General features: G+C 40.7%; 2 protein-coding genes and 1 long non-coding RNA gene across 12 annotated transcripts in view; 1 reads left to right on the top strand and 2 right to left on the bottom strand.

Moving 5' to 3' along the window:
- Nucleotides 1-12128: 12128 nt before the first annotated feature.
- On the bottom strand, nt 12129-17529 carry EPM2AIP1 (EPM2A interacting protein 1). The gene has a single exon (XM_032358756.1). It carries the CDS (start codon nt 17410-17412, stop codon nt 15586-15588), a length of 1827 nt encoding a protein of 608 aa, XP_032214647.1. The 5' UTR covers nt 17413-17529; the 3' UTR covers nt 12129-15585.
- Nucleotides 13217-20316, bottom strand: LOC116599135. Of its 2 annotated transcripts, XR_004289263.1 has the most exons (3): nt 19208-19218; nt 15313-15316; nt 13217-14895 (listed from the first exon to the last, which is right to left on the bottom strand). It is a non-coding gene; the product is annotated as an uncharacterized LOC116599135 (long non-coding RNA). The 2 variants fall into 2 exon arrangements; XR_004289267.1 differs by lacking the exons at nt 15313-15316; nt 19208-19218 and adding an exon at nt 20306-20316.
- The window catches only part of MLH1 (mutL homolog 1), a 56205-nt gene continuing 52181 nt past the window's right edge, over nt 17669-21692 (top strand). For 4 of the 9 annotated variants that reach the window (XM_032355611.1, XM_032355686.1, XM_032355367.1 and 1 more), the window contains exons 1-2: nt 17674-18023; nt 20099-20189. In XM_032355611.1, coding sequence (XP_032211502.1) covers nt 17908-18023; nt 20099-20189 — 207 coding nt within the window. In that variant the 5' untranslated portion in view covers nt 17674-17907. Of the gene's footprint in view, nt 18024-18299; nt 18446-20098; nt 20190-21692 lie in introns of those variants that run through there. The other 5 variants (XR_004288669.1, XR_004288663.1, XM_032355929.1 and 2 more) reach the window with 4 other exon arrangements.

Genomic DNA, 21692 nt, shown 5'->3' with positions numbered 1-21692 from the left:
ACTTCTCACCCAGAAGGCCAAGAAACTAGGCAGATACTTTATTTCAAGTTAGCTCCTCCATAGAAAAAAAAAAAAGTTAGTGAAAAGACCCACACCTAGATATATACCAGAACCTGTTGTGAAGTATAGATTTTTAAATGCAGAGTTTAAAAACTAAACTTATAGAAAAAGTTACTTGAAGATTTATCCCAAATGAGAGAATAAACAAAGTAAAGATTTTTTCATTTTTAGTATTTCAACAATATTTTGTAGTTTCCCAAATGTAAATTTTGCACTACTTTTGTTGTATTTATCCCTAAATATTTTATTCTTTTTTTAAAAGATTTTTATTTATTTATTTGACAGAGAGAGATCACAAGTAGGCAGAGAGGCAGACGACAGAGAGAGAGAGAGGAGGAAGCAGGCTCCCCGCCGAGCAGAGAGCCCAATGCGGGACTCGATCCCAGGACCCTGAGATCATGACTTGAGCTGAAGGCAGAGGCTTTAACCCACTGAGCCACCCAGGCGTCCTATTTTATTCTTTTTGATGCTATTGTAGATGGAATTGTTTTCTTAATTTCATTTTGGTCTTCTCTAAACTACTGTATAGAAATACAATTAATTTTTGTATAGTGATCTTGTATCCCGCCACCATGCTGAATCTGTTTATTCGTTGGAATTGTATTTGCTGTATTTTCTATATATGAGATTGTGTTATCATAGATTTTTCTATATATGAGATTTTCTATATATGAGATTGTGTTATCCTAGAATTATAAATAGTTTTACTTCTTCCTTTCCAGTAACATGACCTGTATTTATTTTTTCTTGCCTAATTGCCCTGGCAGAAACCACCACTATGTTTAATAGAAGTGGTGAGAGTGGGCAACTTTATCTTGTTCCTGATGTTAGGGGGAAGGCATCCAATCTTTCACCACTAAGTGTGATGTTAGCAGCGGATTCTTTCATAGACATCCTTTATCGTGTTGATGAAGTTTGCTGAGTGTTTTTATCATGAAAGCTGTTGGATTTTGTCAAAAGCTTTTTCTGCATTGTGAGGTCTTTATTTTTTATCTTATTAATATGATATATTACGTTAATCGATTTTCAGATGGTAAACAAACCATGTATTCCTGGGACAAATCTCACTGTTCATAATGGATAATTCTTTTCATTTGTTGATGGATTCAGTATAGTTGAGGATTTTTGCATCTATATTCATAATAAATATTTGTAGATTTCTTGTGATGTCTCTAGTTTTGACATCAGGGTAATAGTGACCTCATAGAATGAGTTGGAAAGTATTTCCTTTTCGTCTATTTTCTGGAAGAGTTTGTGAAGAATTGGTATTAATTCTTCTTTAAATGTTTGGTAGAATTCAGTAGTGAAGCTATTTGGGCCTGGGCTTTTCTTTTGGGTAATTTTTTGGTTACTAATTCAATCTCCTTGGTTATTATTGGCCTACTCAGATTGTCTATTTCTTCTCAAGTTCTCAATTACCAAATTTTGGTAATTTCTGTCTTTCTAGGAATTTGTCCATTTCATCTAATTTATCTAGGTCATTGACATACAGTTGTAATAGTGTTTCTTTATAATGCCTTTTATTTCTGTAAGTAATGTCCCCTTTTTTCATTTCTTATTTTATTAATTTGAGTCTTCTCTTGTTTACTTCTAGTTAGAAGTTTGTCATTAAAAAAAAAAAAATCAAACTTCCCAGAGGAAAAACATATGTAAGGAAAAAAAGACACATGAAGTAAATATCTGTAACTCATATCACAAAGGACTAATATCCCTAATATATAAGGATCTCCTAAAAACTGTAAAAGGCCAACAGACCAATAGAAAAATACGCAGAAGATTTGAACAGATGGTTCACAGAAAAAAAAATACCAAAAAATACAAATAATCTTTAAATATATATATATATATTTCTTTATTGTTTATTTTTTTTAAAAGATTTTATGTCTTTACTTATTTGAGAGAGAGAGAGAAAGTGAGAGAGAGCATGAAGAGGGGAGAAGGTCAGAGAGAGAAGCAGACTCCCCATGGAGCTGGGAGGACTCCAGGATCATGACCTGAGCCGAAGGCAGTCACCTAACCAACTGAGCTACCCAGGTGCCCTATGTATGTGTGTATGTGTGTGTATGTGTGTGTATATACATACATACATGTATACATACATGTGTATACATACATACATACATGTATATATATACACATACATACACACACATTTTTTTTAAGATTTTATTTATTTGACAGACAGAGATCACAAGTAGGCAGGGAGGCAGGCAGAGAGAGAGGAGGAAGCAGGCTCCCTGCCAGGCAGAGAGCCTGATGCAGGGCTCGATTCCAGAACCCTGAGATCATGACCTGAGTTGAAGGCAGAGGCTTAACCCACTGAGCCACCCAGGTGCATATATATATATATATATATTTTTTTTTTTTTTTAAGTTCATTCATTCATAAGTGAAGCTACACAGAAATACCACCTGGTTGGAAAATATCCACAAGTTTTACAACTTTTGATTTTGGTAAGACTGGGAGGAAACATATATACATGCATTGTTGGTGAGGGCCCAAAAGGAAGCAACCACAAAGGAGAAAAATATGGTAATATCTAGGAAAATAATGAATGTATTTATGCTTTAACCTATAAGTTCTAGTTCTAGAAATCTATTTCAAAATTTCACTGACAAAACTATGAAATGACTTATGCATAAAGTAAGTCATAAGCACATTATTTGTAAAAACTGGAAGACCGGAAAGAATCTACAGGGGTAGATGAATAAATTAGATACATTCACACAAAGGAATACTGTGTAGCTTTAAGAAGAATGAGCAAGATCTCTTTGTATCACTTTGACATCATCTCCAAGATAATGTCTGTATTGTTCATTTTAAAAGTGCCAAAGAAAGTTTATAGAATGTGCTTCATGTGTCTGGTCCCTTTGGGGCTGCCATTCTTTGTACTGGGAGTCAAGATTAAGTCTGTGCCCTCACAGAGCCTAAGTGAGGAATTGGCTCTACTGGAGAAAACCCTTAAGACCAGACTCAGCAGAACAAAGATGTACATGATTACGCAGTCTCTCTATAATCCTATGGACAGGTGCTCCAGGCCAGGGTATTTGCTAGACCCAGTGTGTCTTTAATTCCATCAGAGGATCTCCTCCCTACTGTGAGACAAGTGGTAAAGTGACCTTATCAGAGCAGGAGCGAACAGGCTGTTTGATGCCAGGCTGTCTGGGATTGGAGGTGCCAGTTATTCACATGGTTGTCAGGGAAAGCACTTATCCTGTATTTGCGGACCTTGAAACCTGTGGCATTTTGCAAATCCTTTATGCAGGAGGGACTCTACTGATACCATGAGAAGCTGAGCTTAGGTACTATGTGGTGCTGCATTAATTATATCTCAACTAAAAAAAAATTTACCTTCTAGACGGTATTATGCTGAGAAAAGACAATTTTCAGAGAAAGACAATTATCATATGATCTCTCCCATATGAGGAATTTGAGAGGCAGGGCGTAGGGTTGTGGGGGAAAAGGAAGGAAAAAAATGAAACAAGATGGGATCGGGAAGGAGACAAACCATAAGAGACTCTTGATCTCACAAAACAAACTGAGGGTTGCTGGAGGGTAGGGGATAGGGAGGGGGTGGCTGGGTGATGGACATTGGGAAGGGTATGTGCTATGTGACTGCTGTGAAATGTATAAGCCTGATGATTCACAAACCTGTACTCCTGGGGCAAATAATACATTATATGTTAATAAAAATAAAAAATAAAATAAAATGAAATAAATTTACCTTATCCAAAAAGAGGTCTGGCCTTTGCCTTTCTTAGCTCTGTGTACTGGAAAGACCTAGAAGCAATGACAGCTAATGAACGAGCAATACCAGCATCCTAATGGTGATCTCCGACTACCAACCACTCTCTACTTCAAGGAACGGGGACTCCCACAAGCAAGTATGGATAGGAATATAGGAGTAAGCCTGGAACATCTGATGCAGAAAAGCAAGGATGCTACCAAAGACTAATGGGATTGTGGCAAAGGATATAGGAACCAATACAAAGAAGCTGCCATGGTCAAAGATGAGGCAACATGAGCATGAAGAACAGTAGTGACGGCAAACCGATTGAAACAATTAAAAAATAAGTCTTCAAGTTTATAAATAAAAGCTTTAATTGAAATGTTAAAAGTCCACAAGTTAAAAAACAAAACAAAAACCCCAAACAAACAAAAATGGAGACACAACTCCTAACCCTGAAAATTAGTAATTAAAGGGAAAGAATTGTGCATTTATTCTCCCTTCAGCAACAGTTTGGTAGAGGCCTACTTGTGCCAGGCACTGGCCTCAGTACTGAAGTTTTGTCAGCTAAACAAAATAAACTGTGACCCTTGTGGATCTTGTCTGTGACTCCTTGGCATGCAACTATATTTCAAGGTAACTAAATAGTCCTGTTATTAAGGAAAAGTTCTACTTTCCAGAAGAACTCAGCTCATAAGTGTAGAAGAAGTGATAGAGTTAGAAAGACAACTATACTGTAAGTCCTAATGAATGAATGGGGTCCAGGAGACAGTGACTAGTGGACCAAAGCCATCAGCTAACAGACTGGAAGGGAGCCTGACAGAGACAGGATGGAGCCCCAGCCCCAGCCCCACTGACCAGTCCTAGCATTACTAGAAATGGGCAGACCATGGGTTGTGATCGTGTTGTGAGGCAGCAGAAACCTCACACTACCCTATTTCTGCCATTCTAGCCACAGCATTCCAATCTGAATCATATCAAGCCTTTGGGGCACCAGGGTGGCTCAGTAAGTTAAGCACCTGCCTTCAGCTCAGGTCATGGTCCCAGAGTCCTGTGATGAAGCCCCATGTCAGGCTCCCTTCATATCGGGGAGCCTGCTTCTCCCTCTCCCTTTCCCCGCTGATCCCCCTGCTTGTGCATGTGTGCTTTTTGTTAGTAAATAAATAAATAAATAAATAAATAAAATCTTCAAAAAAAAATTAGAAAATCAAGCCTTTAGCATGAACTTCAAGACTAAATAAAATATGGGAGATAGAAGAACACATTACAAGAAAGAAGACAGATCAATGCATCCTGTGGACAGTCTGTACAGCAGCAGACCTGGCTTCTTCAACAAGACAAGGGCATGAGGAAATGCGGAGCAGACAGAGGGACTCCTCTGGATTAAATGAAATTTAAGAGACACAACAACCAAATACAGTGTGTGGACTTTGCTTGAATCCTGAGTTGAGGAAACTGTCTGTAAAAAGTCCATTTTGAGAAAAATTGGGGAAAACTGAATATGGACTAGGCATTAGTTTTTGTCAAAGAATTAATTTGCTATGATGATAGTATTATAATTATATATGACAATGTTCTTTGTTTTCAGAGATGAAATAAGAACCTCAGTGCTAACTGAGGTATCTAGGTGGTGTGGTACAGCAACCATATCAGTCATGATCCTGGAGTCCCGGGATCGAGTCCCGCATTGGGCTCCCTGCTCAGCAGGGGTCTGTTTCTCTCTCTGACTTCCCCACTTTCATGCTCACTCTCTCTCATTCTCTCTCTCTCTCAAATAAATAAATAAAATCTCTAAAAAAAAAAGAATTCAAGTTGATAAAAGGCATAATAGAGGCCTTAGAAATTGACTTTATATTGATAACAGGTTTGATGTACAATGAAGAGGGTTAACTATTAAACAAAGTATAAAAATATTCAACTCAGGGATATGGAAAAAATAATCAAAGGGAGAAAAAGAATAAGAAAATAGGAAGAATGAATTAAAGAAAGTAAAAGCAAAAATCAATGAATTAGAAAATAGAATCATTTTATGGGATACTTAATAGAATAACACTGATAAAACACAAATTCATTGAAATTCATTGAAAAGGATAAGAAAAAAGGGGCGCCTGGGTGGCTCAGTGGGTTAAGCCGCTGCCTTCGGCTCAGGTCATGATCTCAGGGTCCTGGGATCGAGTCCCGCACGGGGCTCTCTGCTCAGCAGGGAAACTGCTTCCTTCTCTCTCTCTCTCTCTGCCTGCCTCTCAGTGTACTTGTAATTTCTCTCTCTCAAATAAATAAATAAAATCTTTAAAAAAAAAAAAAAAAGAAAAGGATAAGAAAATAAAAATCTGTAATGAGGCTAATTAAGAAAAAGAGAAAGCCCAAAATTTAGGAATGAGACAGGGAATATAACAGAAGTACAGAGGAGATAAAGTAAACATGTTATGAACAACGCAATAGATTTGAAACCCTTAATTTAATGGAAAATTTCCTAAGAAAATCCAAAAAAAACCTGGAAATTAATACAGTATGCAAGAGACATAAGAGGAAATTGAAAAATTGTAAAACAAAAACAAAAACAAAAACCCTACCTAAATGGCTACTTACCCAAAGAATACAAAAACCCTCCCTAAGTGGCTACTTACCCTAAGTGGCTACTTACCCAAAGGGGCACATGCACCCACCCCAACATTTATAGCAGCAATGCCCACAACAGCCATACTATGGAAAGAGCCCAGATGTCTATCGATAGATGAATGGATAAAGATGTGGGGTGTGTGTGTGTGTGTGTGTGTGTGTGTGTGTATGTGTGTGTGTGTGTATAATGGAGTATTACTCAGCCATCAAGAAAACCAAAATCTTGTCATTTGAAATGACATGGATGGAATACTAGGCCCAATAAATCATCCAGAAAAAGAAAAATACTACATGATTTCACTCATAGGTAGAACTTAAGAAACAAAACAGATGAACACAGGGTAAGAGAAGGGAAAGTAAAATAAGATGAAAATAGAGAGGGTGGCAAACCATAAGAGACACTGACTCTAGGAAATAAACTGAGGGTTGCTGGAGGGGAGGTGGGTGGGGGGATGGGGTAACTGGGTGATGGGCATTAAGGAGGGCACGTGATGCCATATGCATCTGATGAATCACTAAATTCTACCCCTGAAACTAATAATACACTATATGTTAATTGAATTTAAAGCATTTTTAAAAACTACCTAAGGGGCACCAGTACCATTCTTTTCAATTTTTTTCCAACCCTCTAGAAACAAGTATTGTACACTACTTAAACTGTTTCAGAATACTCATCAATATACAAAAATTTTAATAATTTTCATTGTATTTCCAACGTAACAATATCTTAAAGAATTCTAGATTCCCAAAGGATTTCTGTGTAAGTGCTAAGATGATACCCTGTCTCAGCCATTGCTAGCCAGAGCCAAAGGCCAAGACTGTGGGGTCCCCCACCTGGCAAACAGACAGTTCTTTGAAAGGAATGGAGGCAAAGAGCCAATCTGGCAATGGCAGAATGGGAGAATGGGAAAAGCACAGGAACAGGAAATAGACTCCACCATGGACCTGCTGTGTAATTCAGAATAACCTTAGCCAACTCTCTGGGACCCAATTTCTCAACCTGTAAAGGAGCTGGAGGAAATGATCTTTCTATGGACTCTTGAATATTCAGTTCTATAAATTCTCATTCAGAAGAGTCAATGTGCTGATGACAGGAGGTAATAAACTATTGGAATGACTTTAAATATCAGTGGCTGCTAACCACTGAGAGATACAATGGGCAACTTTTGGTGCATCTTGCCCAGCCCAAATCCCCTTGTAGAGGCTCCCTCTTCAATCCACCTCAAGTGCAGGACTGGGCCTAGAGCCGCATCTTATAGACCCCTTTAGAGAAAAACATCTCTACAATCACAACAAACATATTCCCCCATTATAAAAATTTATACACACACACACACACGCAGTGGAAGCTGGTGTTGTTTAAAGATAACAAAGCAGGTGTGCAAGGAGGGCATAGACAAGACCCACGGAGGTAGGAAATTTATTTGGTTTAGGAATCTGAGTCTCTGGTGCCCAGATCAGTGCCTGGCACTAGTAGGCTTTCATTTAGTGAGTGTGAAATGACCCCGAATCTGATTCCCCTACTCGGTTTCCATGAGATACTCGTGTATTTCTCTAATCATTCTTTTATTTGTTTCCCAGTAAGCTAGTACAAGTTGTTTTCTTATAACCAGAAAGCCCCACCAAATTTATTAGGGGCCCCTCCCCTTCACAGCCACCACTCACTTCACTATGGGTGCACACACCTGGCCTCAGGGAAGACATCACCAGCCTGCACTGTCACAAGTCCTGCCCAAGAATGTGGAACTGACATATTAGGAAACTGGGTCAGGGGTCAGTGGCACTGGAGTGGGGTGGTGATAGACAGCCAGGGAGATGCACAAAGGCTGGCTGGCAAAATTGTTAAGACAGCTCAGGCAGTTAAGAGTCTGCCTTCAGCTCAGGTCAGGATCCCAGCATCCTGGGATAGAACCCTGTGTCAGGCTTCCTGCTCAGCAGGGAGCCTGCTTCTCCCTCTCTGCTCCCCCTGCTTGTGCTCCACTCTCTCTCTCTCTCTCTCTCTGCAATGAATAAAAACTTCTAAAAAGTTCAGAGAGAGAAGTTAACGATAGTGGCTCTGAGAGAACCTCATATTCTTTAAAGTCCTTTCTCCCCTCCCCTGCTTAATTACAGTAAATTTCTCCTCCCACTAATCAAAACCAAGCCACAACCTCTATGGGATGATGAAATGCTCATTATCTTGATTGTGGTGACTTTCATGCATGTGTCTTTAAACTGTGCAGTTTATTGTACTTTAATTACATAAAGTAAAAAACGTGGAAAGAGCTCAAGTCAAATCTTTCCGTTATTTTACAATCATCAGTAATATATCAATAACGGCACAATGTTTAAGGAGGCCCTTTGTCACAAGGGTGCTATTTTGGAACGTGCTGAATATCAGCACATTTTTAAAAATATTTTTATTTATTTATTTGACAGACTGAGATCACAAGTAGGCAGAGAGGCAGGCAGAGAGAGAGAGGAGGAAGCAGGCTCCCCACTGAGCGGAGAGCCTAATGCCGGACTCGATCCCAGGACCCTGGGATCATGACCTGAGCTGAAGGCAGAGGCTTTAACCCCCTGAGCCACCCTCGCACCCCATATCAGCACTTTATTTATTCCAGGGCCTTCTCACCGCACCCCCAACCAGCTCCCTTCTATCCCTCAAGGAAGTGAACATGTAACAGCAAATAGTAAGTTGTAGGAGAAGTCAGGTTGGTGAACTCTAATTCATAATCAACGGAACTAAAATGCAAGACTTTACACATTATTTTAATTTTTCAGGGAGTCTTTACATTTTAATCTTATTCTTTAAATCCCTTCCAGAGGTTCCAATTTACTTTACACTCTTAAGATTCTTTTTACACTAATCATAGGGCAAATTTGCCTCTTATTCCCTACAGTAATCAATTTAACACAAACCAGTGTTATGGTTTGTTAAAATTACCTATGTAGATAACCACTTTAAGGACAAGGTCAAATTATTTATGTTGATACCCCAACTCACCAGCGGGGTCCAGTACAGTGACTAGGGATAGGGAAAGGGACTGAAGGATACGACGGAAGACAAGGTAGGAAGAAAAAGGGTTATGTGGGGGTGTAGCTCGATCACGCAGGGTTTTGTAGATCACGCCGGATTTTATTCTAATTATAACACTAAGCCATTGGAGGATTTTGAGCAGAGGACTGGCATGGTCTGATTTATATTTTTACACTAGGGATCAGTCTGATTGCTGAGTGAATCACTGATTACAGTGAAGTATGGAAGCTGGGTGTATGCCAGAGTTCACTGAGAGAAACGGGTGTACATGTTCACTGACAGATACAGAAATGTTTATAGCAATTTTATTCATAATAACCACAAACTGGAAACAACCAAAATCTCCATCAATGGTAGAATGGATTTATCAGTCGCAGTAGTCGTACAATGGAATACTGCGCAGACATAAAAAATGCTTCTACATGCAACATGGTTGAGTCACACAGTACTGAACAATAGACACAAGAGCACAAAGAATCATCACATTTACATGAAGCTTTAAAAAGACAAAAGTAAGCTCTGGTGTAAGGATCCGAAGAGTGTATCTGTGTGCAGTAGGGACATGAGGGTACCTGCTGGGTGCTAGAAATGCTATCTTGATCTGGGTGATGGATTCCAGGGTGTTTATAAAAATCCACTGAGGCATACATTTAATATTTACACACTTTACTGAATATGTTACCTCAATAAAAAATATTTTTAAAGAAATCAGGTAAATGGAGAGATATAACCATGTGTTGATCTAGTGTCGTCTTCCAAGTATTCCTGGTTTTCTTCCGAGGCACATGGAAGGATTACAGTCTTCCTGGAACTTTGGTGTGACCATGAGATTTGTTTCGGGCAGTGAAAGTGCTTTACAGGCCTGTAACTGATTTGCTGCATTTTTTTTTCATTTCCCCAAATGAGCACCCACACCGTACATGGTATCTCATTAACTTGAGTCCCAAAATGGTAACAACTTTAAGCAGGGATCGGTGAGCATTTTCTGTGGGGTCACACAGCAAATTATTTTAGACTCTGTGCGTCATACACACTCTTTCTCACAGCTATTCCATTCTGCCATTATAGAGCAAAAGCAGCCACAGACATAAATTAAGTGGGCAAGGCTATCTTCCAATAAAACTTTATTTATAGAAACAGGCAGCAGGATGGATTTTGCCTGTGGACTGTAGTTTGTTGACCCCTGACCCCTGTCAAGCCAAGTCCCTAGCCAAGTTGCAAGAGAAGAGTTCCCGAGGCATTGAGCTTTTGCTGTTGTTACTGTATGACAACCTCGCCTATCCTGATACAGAAATTGGCTCCATTTTTTAAAAATTCAACATACTACACACTGGCTTAGTTGGTAGGCATTCAGGAAATTGCTATTGGAGGATGGAAGAAATAACTTATGGGGACAACTCATGTTATGGAGCGGTGAAACGATCTCTTGGGAAAGCCTGGAAGGCACAGAATCTATCCTTTACTGAAGTGGGAGTGGGGAAAAGTAAAACAAAACATCTTATGGTTGCTGTGGCTGCATTTGATGAAATGTGTAAGAAAGAGATGATCTCAGAATTCATCAATTTGCAAGCAGAAAAGAAAGGGGTAGAATTCACAAATTTGAGTACATATTGGACAGGATGAAACCACTTCTCAATTATGAAAAGATAAAAATGAGAACTTCTTTAATCTAGAGGATTAAAGAAACCCATTAAAACCCAGTTTTGCAGCAAGGATCACTGGATGACTATCACACCTACTGTTAAGATTTCTGGATAAGTTAATGTGCCTCAGACCCAAAGTCCAATTTAGTGTAACACTGGTTAATCCCTCAAATTGGACAAAATGGCTCAAGGAAAAAGACTATGGGTATAGTTCTTCCACAAATCCCAAAAGCTGGTTACCCAGATTAAGTTCAGAGGCACGTGAACAAGCCAGCAAAGAAATACAGCACATCTAGGAAGTACACCTTGACTACATGTCATTTTTGGGTCATCTTCCTTAGAAAAGTGTAAGGACATCATCAGGCAAGAAAAGCAAGAGATCTGCGTATCTAGGAATCAGGAAGACAGAGCCATTCCTCTAATATTTTATTAAATTTACTTACTTTTAAATCCCAGAAGAGCCAGAAATCATCTGTAAAGGAAAGTAGCAAGTAAATAGTATGACATTTTCTTCTAGGATTAATATTTTACAAAAGGAAAATGAGTATTTTAAATGGCACTATCTTTTTCTGATACTGAGTGTAACTTTTTAATTACAAAAATATTGTTTTAGTCCACTAAACAGTTGACCAGTTTTTCATCTAGGTTCTTTTGGAAGTCTACCTTTGGAAGTTAGGAAAAAAAAAAAAAAAGAAAACGAAAAAAAAGCCACAAAGAAATGACTTCTAAGTAAAGGAGGTAAAGACTTACTATTCCATAGATTTATGTAAGTATACCTGGGTTTGAATCCTGGCTTTACTACTTACATTTACTAGGGAAAATTGCAATCTAAGTTCGTTTCCGCAACAACATTCACATAATAAATATTTGAGCCACATGCCAAGCACTGAGCTAAATTCTGGGAATACAAGTCCCTAGTCACAAAGAACTTAGTTTCATTTCTTAATTCATAATATGTGAATAACAATTACCCAACAAGCAGGCTAAGGCAGGAAGACCTCGGTGAAGGTCAAATGAGACTATGAATGGGCTTCAAAGATCATAAAACACTACACACATATTTATTCATCCAAACATTTATTGGAATGCCAGGCATTGTGCTAAGCACTACAGACAGAATAACTAGCAAGGCACAGTCCCTGCCCTGGTAAAGCGTAATTACAGTCTAGCAGTGATCGGTAAGAAGTAGCAACGAAATGTGCCAAGTGTATGGCTGGGAAAGGAAAAGGGCATTTAGAGAGTGCACAGTGGGGGCAGCTAGTCTAGAGGGCATCAGTGAAGATTTCCTAGAGGAAGTGGTATTTAAACTGAGACCTCAAAGATAAACAGAAATTGTATCTTATCCTATGTCATGGTGAAAGCAGTGGAGAGAGATGACCAAGTATGTCTTTTGGAACCATCTGGCTGCAGCATTAAAAAAATGTTCAAAACCAGAGAAAAAGAGACTAACAAGGATGCTGTTGCTACAATTTAGGTTGGCTGATGGCCTGAAATAGAATGGTAGCACTGGAAAAGTGAGAAAAACTTGAGACAGTAGACCTAACACAAAGGTTTTCACAAGTGGATATGATGAAGGTCATGGATAGATTAGTTTTTGGCTTGGGCTACGGCAACTGGTAGCAGCAGTGCCATCTACTCAAAGAGGCAACAGAAGAAGAGCAGGTTTGGCGGCAAGATCAATGACATGCTATGGTGTCCACGAGACAGCAGAGTGACTTAAGTTGGCAGTTAGATAGATACATGTATTAGGAAAGGCCTAGAAAGGAGACAGAATGTGGGGGTCATTTGCATACAGATGGTAAATGAAGCCATGGACAGGGATGGGAGCAGCTAAGACGATGTAGAAAATAGCTCTACAACAGAATTTTGAAATCAAAAGAACACAAACATGTAAGGGAAAGGGGTGCACCTACGAAGCAGACTGAGAAAACATACCTGCAGAGAGAATCTACCCCTGAAGCCAACATATGTAAGCACTTCAAGGAAGAGCAGTCAGTGGTGTCAAAGAGGGTAAGAATGCTGACAAGGATCTAGCTGGGTAGAGCAATTGGGGTGGCACTGAGAGACTGGGAATACAGACAAATCTTTTAAGAAAACTACTAGGAAAGGGAGATCTAGGGACACAGTGTTTTTAAAAAATAGTACTTATTTTAACTATATTCACTAATACGACAGGACCAGTAACAACTATTTTGTAAATAATAAAAGAAAAAAAAATTTAAAGACTGCCATGCAGTTACAGAATTACTTAATACAGAAAACAGTAATATACACACATTTTTCTTTTTTACAAACAAGACTAGTTTATAGCAAATTCTCTATTATTTAGGGTCAGTTTTAAATCCTTAGCTTTTATCTCCTCCCAACTCAGTGACTACATGAGGCAAACTAGTTTTATTACCTTAAGCAAAATATATAGTGGAACTTCACAAAATGTACAAGACTTCAGTATTTTAAGGAACTAGGGTAGGAAAGCAGAAGCAGGTCCTCCAAACATTCTTTCAAAAAAGCACTTGCCATGAAAGAGAAAACACCAACTGTTGGCAAATTACCGGTAGATTGGGGGGGGGTGGTGGTTTTCCATTGTTGTTTTTCCAGATATTTAAGCTTACTCCCTGTTCACTGAAAATCTCAACTTGACCATTCTCGATTACTAGCTTGTTAATACTTGCTTTTCTGCACTAATTCCGTTTAACAGAATAGAGTCTTTTCGTCTGGTTTAATACAAGCTACTGACTTAAAATGCTACTGAGCTACCAGAATCTATCAAGGCCTTTACCTCACCTTACCAGCCAAACCTGCAACATTGGAATGAGTCTACCCTATGGAGTAGCGTCAGTCTGCCTGACTTGGCCTTTCTCATTCTGCTTCTACCGGTAATTTGCCCTGTCCCTCGGAATAAAATAATCTACAACAGGGGATCTACTGGCACTTTAGGAAGGCTAATATTCCATTGTGCCCGGCTGTCCTACACACTGCGGGGGGGCGAGGGGAGGCAGGGGAGGGGGAGATGTTCTTCATGCTTAAATGCCAGCAGAATCCCCCCAGGTAAATCCAACGACCAAAAATGTCCCGTTTTCTAACAACCTCTGGAAAGAGAGCTTACTGCTTCTGGTCGAGAACCACTGACACCACTATGGTTCCTGAGCTCTCATGGCATCTCTTTTGATTGCTCGGGCATCAGTTCCTTCTAAATTGTTGGTTATATCCTTGTTCCATGAATTTGCTAGATTAGTGACCAAGAATAACGTGTTACAATGTTAAGACAGGACTTTAGCACAAGTTTGCAAACTCTATTTGAGAGGACCTCTAAGTTGGGTCCTGCTTTTAAATCATTTTATATATTTGGCTTTACTGTACGATTTCCTTTCATGGTTAACCTAAGTTTGAAAAGGACTGTTTTTGCACAAAACTGATGTCTCACTAGAAATACGGAATTACTACAATCTGTTAATAAAGCTGCTTCTTGAGAATTAAATATTTCTACTTGTGCGCTACCTTACATATAGAATGTGTGGGACAGTTTTAAATTCTATAATAAAGCCACTTCCAGCAGCTAACACAATCTGACATCATATCACTTTAAAATAAAGGGATTCCTTTAAACAGAATTTCTTTATAAAGCAGGAACACCCGTGCATAAGCTAAAATATCTCACACCTCCTGATCCTGGAGGGCAATAATCTTATTCTGTCATCCTTTTTTTGAAAGGGTTAAACTTCTGTCTGGAGTAGAATAAAGAATTACTAATGGGAAACCATTAAGATTCTATACTTACCGCAGTCCTTTAATAGGCAATCTGATAAAACAGCACCGACCCCCAATAGCTGGATAGTCTGATCTCCAAAATGCAGGAAGCCTCCTAAACCAGCAATTTAAAAATAATTCTTACTCCTTTGACTAAAATTTTGTATGATTATTTTTTTCTACTAGTAATAATATCGCTAGGGCAGGTTGTGGGGGGTGTGTGAAAGGAGATCTGTCAGTATTGATTTAAGACTCAGAAAAGATTAAAAAAAATAGTCTTCAACATTTTGATAGACAAAATACCTCCACTGTATGTTCTTCCTTCTCAGAAACTTCTGAACTTCCTGAGTTTCTGCAAACTGGCTCAAACATACATTTAAGGAGTTGATAACTTCAGACCATATGTATCAGAATTTAAACACTTTGTTAAAATAAAACCAAAATTTCTTTAAAATATCTGAAAAACAGACTTCTAATTCAACTCACATTATCAGTACTGAACTTCTTTAAAAACAATTATATCATAAAAGCAAAAGACAATGACTCTGTCATTAAATTAAATTTTAAAAAAGGTGTTTGCATGTCTCAGTCCCATGCTGCCTCTTGAGATGATAAAAACATCTGTCAGAAGAATCTGAATCGTGATCAATTTGGATGAATAAACTTGGTGCTTTGACACAATCCAAATTAGTTAACTTGGAAAATCGGACAAATGTTTGCTTTTAGAATGAGATTCTCTTTTGACTGTCTCGATGTTGTACTACCAAGGCTTATGGATTGGATTCATTTCTTCCTCTCACAAGGTCATCCCAGTGCGGCTCTATTTCAGTTGTGGCAATCCTAAACAGGGCGTGGAGATGCTCATCTGTCAATGGCTGGCTCAAAGTGTGTTGGTTTCGAGTCAAATATGAAAAAGCCTTTTCACAGATTTCGTTACTATCAAACAAGGATGCCACCTTACAGGCAACCCCTTTGATAATTGGGTAAGATTCAGCAGACAATCCAGCATAGAACTGACCCAAGTCTTTGACTCTGTATTCGTTCCAAAGGTTAGTATTCGCCTGAAGTTTTGTTAGCTCCACTCTTACTGAAATAGGCGCATATTCAGGTTTAAAGTTAAAAGGATTTGCGAAAAGTTCTAAGTCCTTTTTAATGAACCTGAGGTCCTTGAAATGTCTCTCAAATTCTTTCTGTAGGCGACAGATCACCACTTGATACCTATCAGGATCAAATATTTTTTGATCTTCTTTAAGATGCTGTTTAAGCTCATCAACAACTTCTCTGAAGGCAGCAAAGTGTGTTAGATTTTTTTCCTCAATATGTCTCTGCAGTAAATTCAGCTTCACTTCAAAGGTACAGATATGGTCAAAGGCAGCAGCAGCAAAGACTTTACTGACTCTCAATAGTTCACTGAGTTCTCGAAGGTGGTCCATAATATCCACCAAGAATCCAAAGTCACACAGCCATTGCTTGTCTGTGAAATGGACCGTTGTCGCCCCTATTGAAACTAAGAACGCTTCTATCTCTTTTCGCAGGGAAAATATTAATTTTAAAGTTTTCCCTCTTCTAAGCCAATTGTTCAGACATCGTCCATTAACCCTTTCGCCATGCTCTGATTCAGATTCGGTTAGTAAGGCCTGAAATTCCGGGCGCCTAACGCCTCTGGTCTTAATTAAAACTATCCATTCTGATATAGTATTTATGATCTGATTAACGTCTACATCGTAGGAGCTCAAAAGTTCCAAGTGCAGAAATCCTGAATAATGGATAACATTCCAACAGTTGGGGCTTACAGCCTTTTCCCTCATGTAGGACACTAGCCCTGAGTTCTCACCAATCATCCTCAGAGTGTGGGTCGTGGTTAGGCCAACCATTCGCTGCAAGCTAAGCCCTGCTGTTTGCAGGGCCTCAAGGATTGCCGCCATAAGGGCACCAACACTGAAGTGACGAGTCAGGTTGATAATGGTCAGAAGCTCTTCCTGCACCTCCAAGTCCTGGCCCACGCCGCGGACAAAGACCAGGAGATAGTTCTCATAGGCCACAAAGGCCTGGTCGTCCAAGGCAAGGGAATAGGCTTTAAAGTCCTTGGCTCTGTCAAAGAGCTGACTGCGTAGATTCTTGTTAATGTTCAGGACCCTCTGCCGCGTGACCTCTGGCGATAAATCAATGCCATCCAGAACGCTTACATGTTCGGGCAGGACATCCCTCAGCATCACCTCCATGCACTGGTACACAAAGTCCCCCTCACCCCAGCCGCGACCCTTCAAGGCCAAGAGGCGGGCGAGCCCGAAGCCTGCACGAGCAGCTCTCTCCTCGGGAGTGAGCGGGACGACCACGGGCAAGTCGCCCTGCCGCAGACGCTCCACTAGGGCCGCGCGCTCACCCTCCGCCACATACCGCTCGTAGTAGTCGTGTTCGGCCTCGTAGTGGCGCCTGACGTCGCGTTCGCGGGTGGCTACGACGAGGCGGCGACAGACCAGGCACAGGGCCCCTTCGCCCTCCGGAGGCTCCACCACCAAGTAACGTTGGGTCCACTCGGTCCGGAAAACCCGAGATTCATCGACTTCCATTTTGCTCCTCTTGGGCGTCATCCACATCCTACTTCAGGCCACAAGAACAGGGCCGACCCCGGGAGGCCGCAAGGAGAGGGGAGGAGGAGGAGCAGGAGCAGGAGCAGGAGCAGGAGCAAGCACCTCCTCCGCTCTGCGCCAAATCACCCCAGTAGGGGGACACCAACCTCCGGCTACGCCACCTGCGTTCCTATTGGCTGGAGATTTCGTATTCCCTAGCCCAGGGAAGAGCCAATGGGAAGCGCGGGCAGTGCGCAGGCGCATACCCTACTAACCCGTGGCCTGAAGCCGTGCGCTAGGGAGGGACCAAGAGACCCAGGAACCCGAGGACTTAAGAAACTTGACTGGCATCCAGCTGCCCAATCAATAGCTCCCTGGTTCCGAAGCCGCTACCGCGAGAAGGAGGGACAAGACCGCGTCAACAGAGAGGGTGGAAAGACGTGGGCACGAAGCCCCGAGGTGATTGGCTGAAGGCACTTCCGGTGAGCATCTCGACTTGACTTAGGCTCCTGTGGCGCCAAAATGTCGCTCGTAGCGGGGGTTATTCGGCGGTTGGACGAGACGGTGGTGAACCGCATCGCGGCAGGGGAAGTTATCCAGCGGCCGGCTAACGCCATCAAGGAGATGATTGAGAACTGGTAGGGAGGGAGTGGAGCAGGGCTTCCTTATCTGCCACGATTTAACAGGCCCCTCTTCTGGAGGGCGCGCGGACACGCCTCCCTGCCCCTGGCGGAGGCGTGTACAGCGCAAGCCCACGGCGCGAAGGCCTCGGGTCCTTTCTATTCCTTGCCCGAGTACTGCCAGTTTTTGAGCGCTCTCGCGAGACTTTAGTAGGGTTTTTGGAGGAGGGGCTCCAAGTGGAGGGCTACATTGTATTGTTGAGCGGCGCCATCAGGGGCTCCAAGTGGAGGGCTACATTGTATTGTTGAGCGGCGCCATTAGTTAAGGGAACTGCTTTTAGAATTATATGTACAGAATGTACAAAATTTTAAATGCATAAACATTTTCGGGGGACCGTCTCCATTCATTCTTCAGAGGATGCCGTGTTATGCGTGTTAAAGTATCTTGCATATACCAAAAATAACCCATGCACATTCAAGAGTACACTTTGATTTTTATTCCAGATTGTCGAGATTTTAGACAGGCCGATGGACTTCGGGTTTAACTTATGATTGCCCTATTGCCAACGTAGGGTTTTCCTCCCCTTTGCCTTTTTTTGGTGGGCGGGGATGTCAGTCACATTGAGGATACCTGATTTCATGAGGGTATCCCGTGGATGCTGAAGTTTAGAAGTGTCACACAGTGTGGAGGGAAGACTTAAAAACCTGGAAAGAAAGGTGGGAGTAAACCGTAAACTTCAGAAAGACATGCTCACGATGTACCTAAGCATTACCTTCAAGTTTAAATCAATTGTTGTTCATAAAATAAATTCGCGAAAAGAACAAAATGACCCAGCGAAGAGTGGTGGGTTGGTAGGGAGGCTGATTGTGAAAACATAATAAACAACCACTCAGGGTAATGGGACTGAAGCAACGGTGCAGAAAGGATCGCTGAGGGACAGGAACAGAACTAGGAGAAAAGCAGGAGCTGGGAACCTGGGAAGGGTTTCTCCTTTCCCCCCATTGTAAAGGCTGGCTTTTGTTTCTACAATGTTAGAATTCACCAACAGAACAACTTGGGCCTGTTATGGTAATGAGCCAGACTACTGCACAACCAAACGGAAACATGTTAGCTAAGTGGTTTATAATAAGTTCTAAGAGCAGGGATTTTGTGTGGAGTCCAGTTATGCTCTTTTTAATATGTAAATCAAGATGTCTAATACAACTTCAAGGGCTTTGAGAAAGGTCTTTAGTATTGAGTAACTTACTGTCTTATTTTTGAAGAAAGAATTTTCTGTGTGAGGGGCCAAATACTTTTCTTTTTCATGCAGCCATAGGCAGAATTGTTTTCTTTAGCCCCTGCTCTCTGTGATGGTTGGCTACTCTTTGAAAGGACAAAAGGTTTCTTAGCTTCTCAAAGAACTTTCTGCGTTGCCTTTTTTCTTTCTTTTCTTTGTTTTCCCCAGCAAAATGTATTTTCTTAAAAGGGAATAAATAGTAGAAAAACACATAATTTTTTTTGAAACAGCATCTTATTAGGGTCACTTGGGAACCCAAGACTGAATAAAATTGAATAAATGGCAAAATTAGTTGAGAAGAGAGTAAGAAATAGGCATGTAGTAAAAGGATCCTACTTTTAACTTCACTTTCTTTCCCTGAGGAACAGAAATAAAGTGTTGAATGTCTTATTGGAAATGATGATTGCCCCCTCCTGCCTCTCTCTTTCCCCTCTCTCACACAGCATGTGAACTTGTTACAGTGTAGTCACAGAGCCCATAGAACAGAGGAAAAACACACTAATCAGACAGTCTTGTATTTCTCTGGAATTTGTTCTTATACTTTGGCTCATATTAAAATATGTACATTAGAGGGGCGCCTGGGTGGCTCAGTGGTTTAAGCCTCTGCCTTCAGCTCATGTCATGATCTCAGGGTCCTGGGATCGAGCCCCACATCGGGCTCTCCGCTCAGCGGGGAGCCTGCTTCCCCCTCTCTCTCTGCCTGCCTCTCTGCCTACTTGTGATCTCTCTCTATCAAATAAATAAATAATCTTAAAAAAAATATGTACATTAGAATAGTTGCAGAGTAATAAACTTTTTTTCTTTTTAATTTGCCAGTTTAGATGCAAAATCCACCAGTATCCAAGTGGTTGTTAAAGAGGGAGGCCTCAAGTTAATTCAGATCCAAGACAATGGCACTGGGATCAGGGTAAGTAAAACCTCAGAGGAGCAGGCTGTTTGTGTGCTTTGTGGTGTATACCTACAGGGAGTGACAGAGCCTTTCCCTGTTTGGGAAACTGAGCATTTGTGGATGGGATTTTTAACTGAAATATTCAATACCAGCGATAAATATATATTGAGTACTATTCTAAGCTGGACACTGGTTCAGGAAAATAAGGTCAAGGAGAGAGTTGCTTAAAGGTGCTTAAAAGATGAAAGTTCTGGGCAGACAGAACATGCAAAGACCATGAAATGGAAGCCCACTTGACTTCTTTAAGGACCAGCAGGGAGCAGTGTGTCTCTAACAGAGTGAAGGAATAGAAGAATAACAGAAGATGAGTTACGTAGGACCTTATGGGCCATTCTAAAATCTTTGGCTTTTACTCTGAATAGGGTAGGATACTATTAAAGGGTTTTGAGCAAAGAAGTGACATGGTTTGGAGAGGTTTATAGGAACCTATTTGTCTAGAATATGGAAAACAGACTGTAGCAGGACAGGACAGAGGCAGTGAGAGGGCTCTTGGAGCAATCCAGGAGAAGGGTGACCATGCCTTGGACTAGTTTAGTTGCAGTAGAGAAGCAAGAAACAGTGAGATTCTGCATTGATAACAAAAACAGAGCTTTCAGAATTTGCTGATGCGTGGTGTAAGAGAAAGAAGAGTCCAGAATGATTTCAAGGTTTTGGCCTGTGCAAATGGAAGAGTTGCCGCTTAGTGATGGGAAAGCCTATGGAAGAAACACATTTGGGGGCATATCAGAAAATCATCTGGGCATGGTAACCTTGAGACGGCTCTTATTTGAGTTAGCCTGTGAGTCTGGAGGGCAGCATAGAGGTTTGGGCTGGAGATAAAAATTTAGTGTATTGCATTTTGATTGTAGTAAAAACCATGAGACTCCCATGAAAAGGTGCTAAGGAAATATGAATAAAAGCAACGACTTACCATTTTGACACCTATTAGGATGGCTGTTACAAAAACAGTAAAATAAAATAACAAGTGTTATAAAGGATACAGAAAAATTAGAACACTTGTGCATTTGCTGTTGGGAATGTAAATTGTATAGCCAATGTGGAAAATAGTATGGTGATTCTTAAAAAAATTAAACCGAATTACCATGCAGTTCAGCAGAACTTGTGAGTATATACTCCAAACAATTGAAAGCAAGGTCTTGAAGACATTTGTCCCCCCATGTTCATAGCAGCATATTTACAATAGTCAAAAGCTGGAAGCAACCCAGGGTTCCGTAGATGAGTAGATTTTAAAATGTGACGTATACACATAATGGAATATTATTCAGCCTAAAGAGGATTGAAATTCAGACACAGGCTGCAATATGCATGAACCTTGAAGACATTACATTAAGTAAAATACCCATTCGCAAAAAGACAAATACTCTACGATTCATCGCCTAGGAGGATCCTAGAGTAGTCCCATTCATAGAAGGTAGAATGCTGGTTGCAAGGGGTTTGGGGAAGGGGTGGATGAATTATAAT

This window comes from Mustela erminea, chromosome 1 (genome assembly GCF_009829155.1).
Source record: "Mustela erminea isolate mMusErm1 chromosome 1, mMusErm1.Pri, whole genome shotgun sequence".
NCBI classification, from domain to species: Eukaryota; Metazoa; Chordata; class Mammalia; order Carnivora; family Mustelidae; genus Mustela; species Mustela erminea.
Note: the sequence above shows the minus strand (reverse complement) of the source record. Positions and strands in the feature narration are given on the sequence as shown.

Excerpts from the sequence above, each read along its gene's own strand:
- EPM2AIP1 (XM_032358756.1), bottom strand. The coding sequence starts at position 17,412 with ATGTGGATGACGCCCAAGAGGAGCAAAATGGAAGTCGATGAATCTCGG.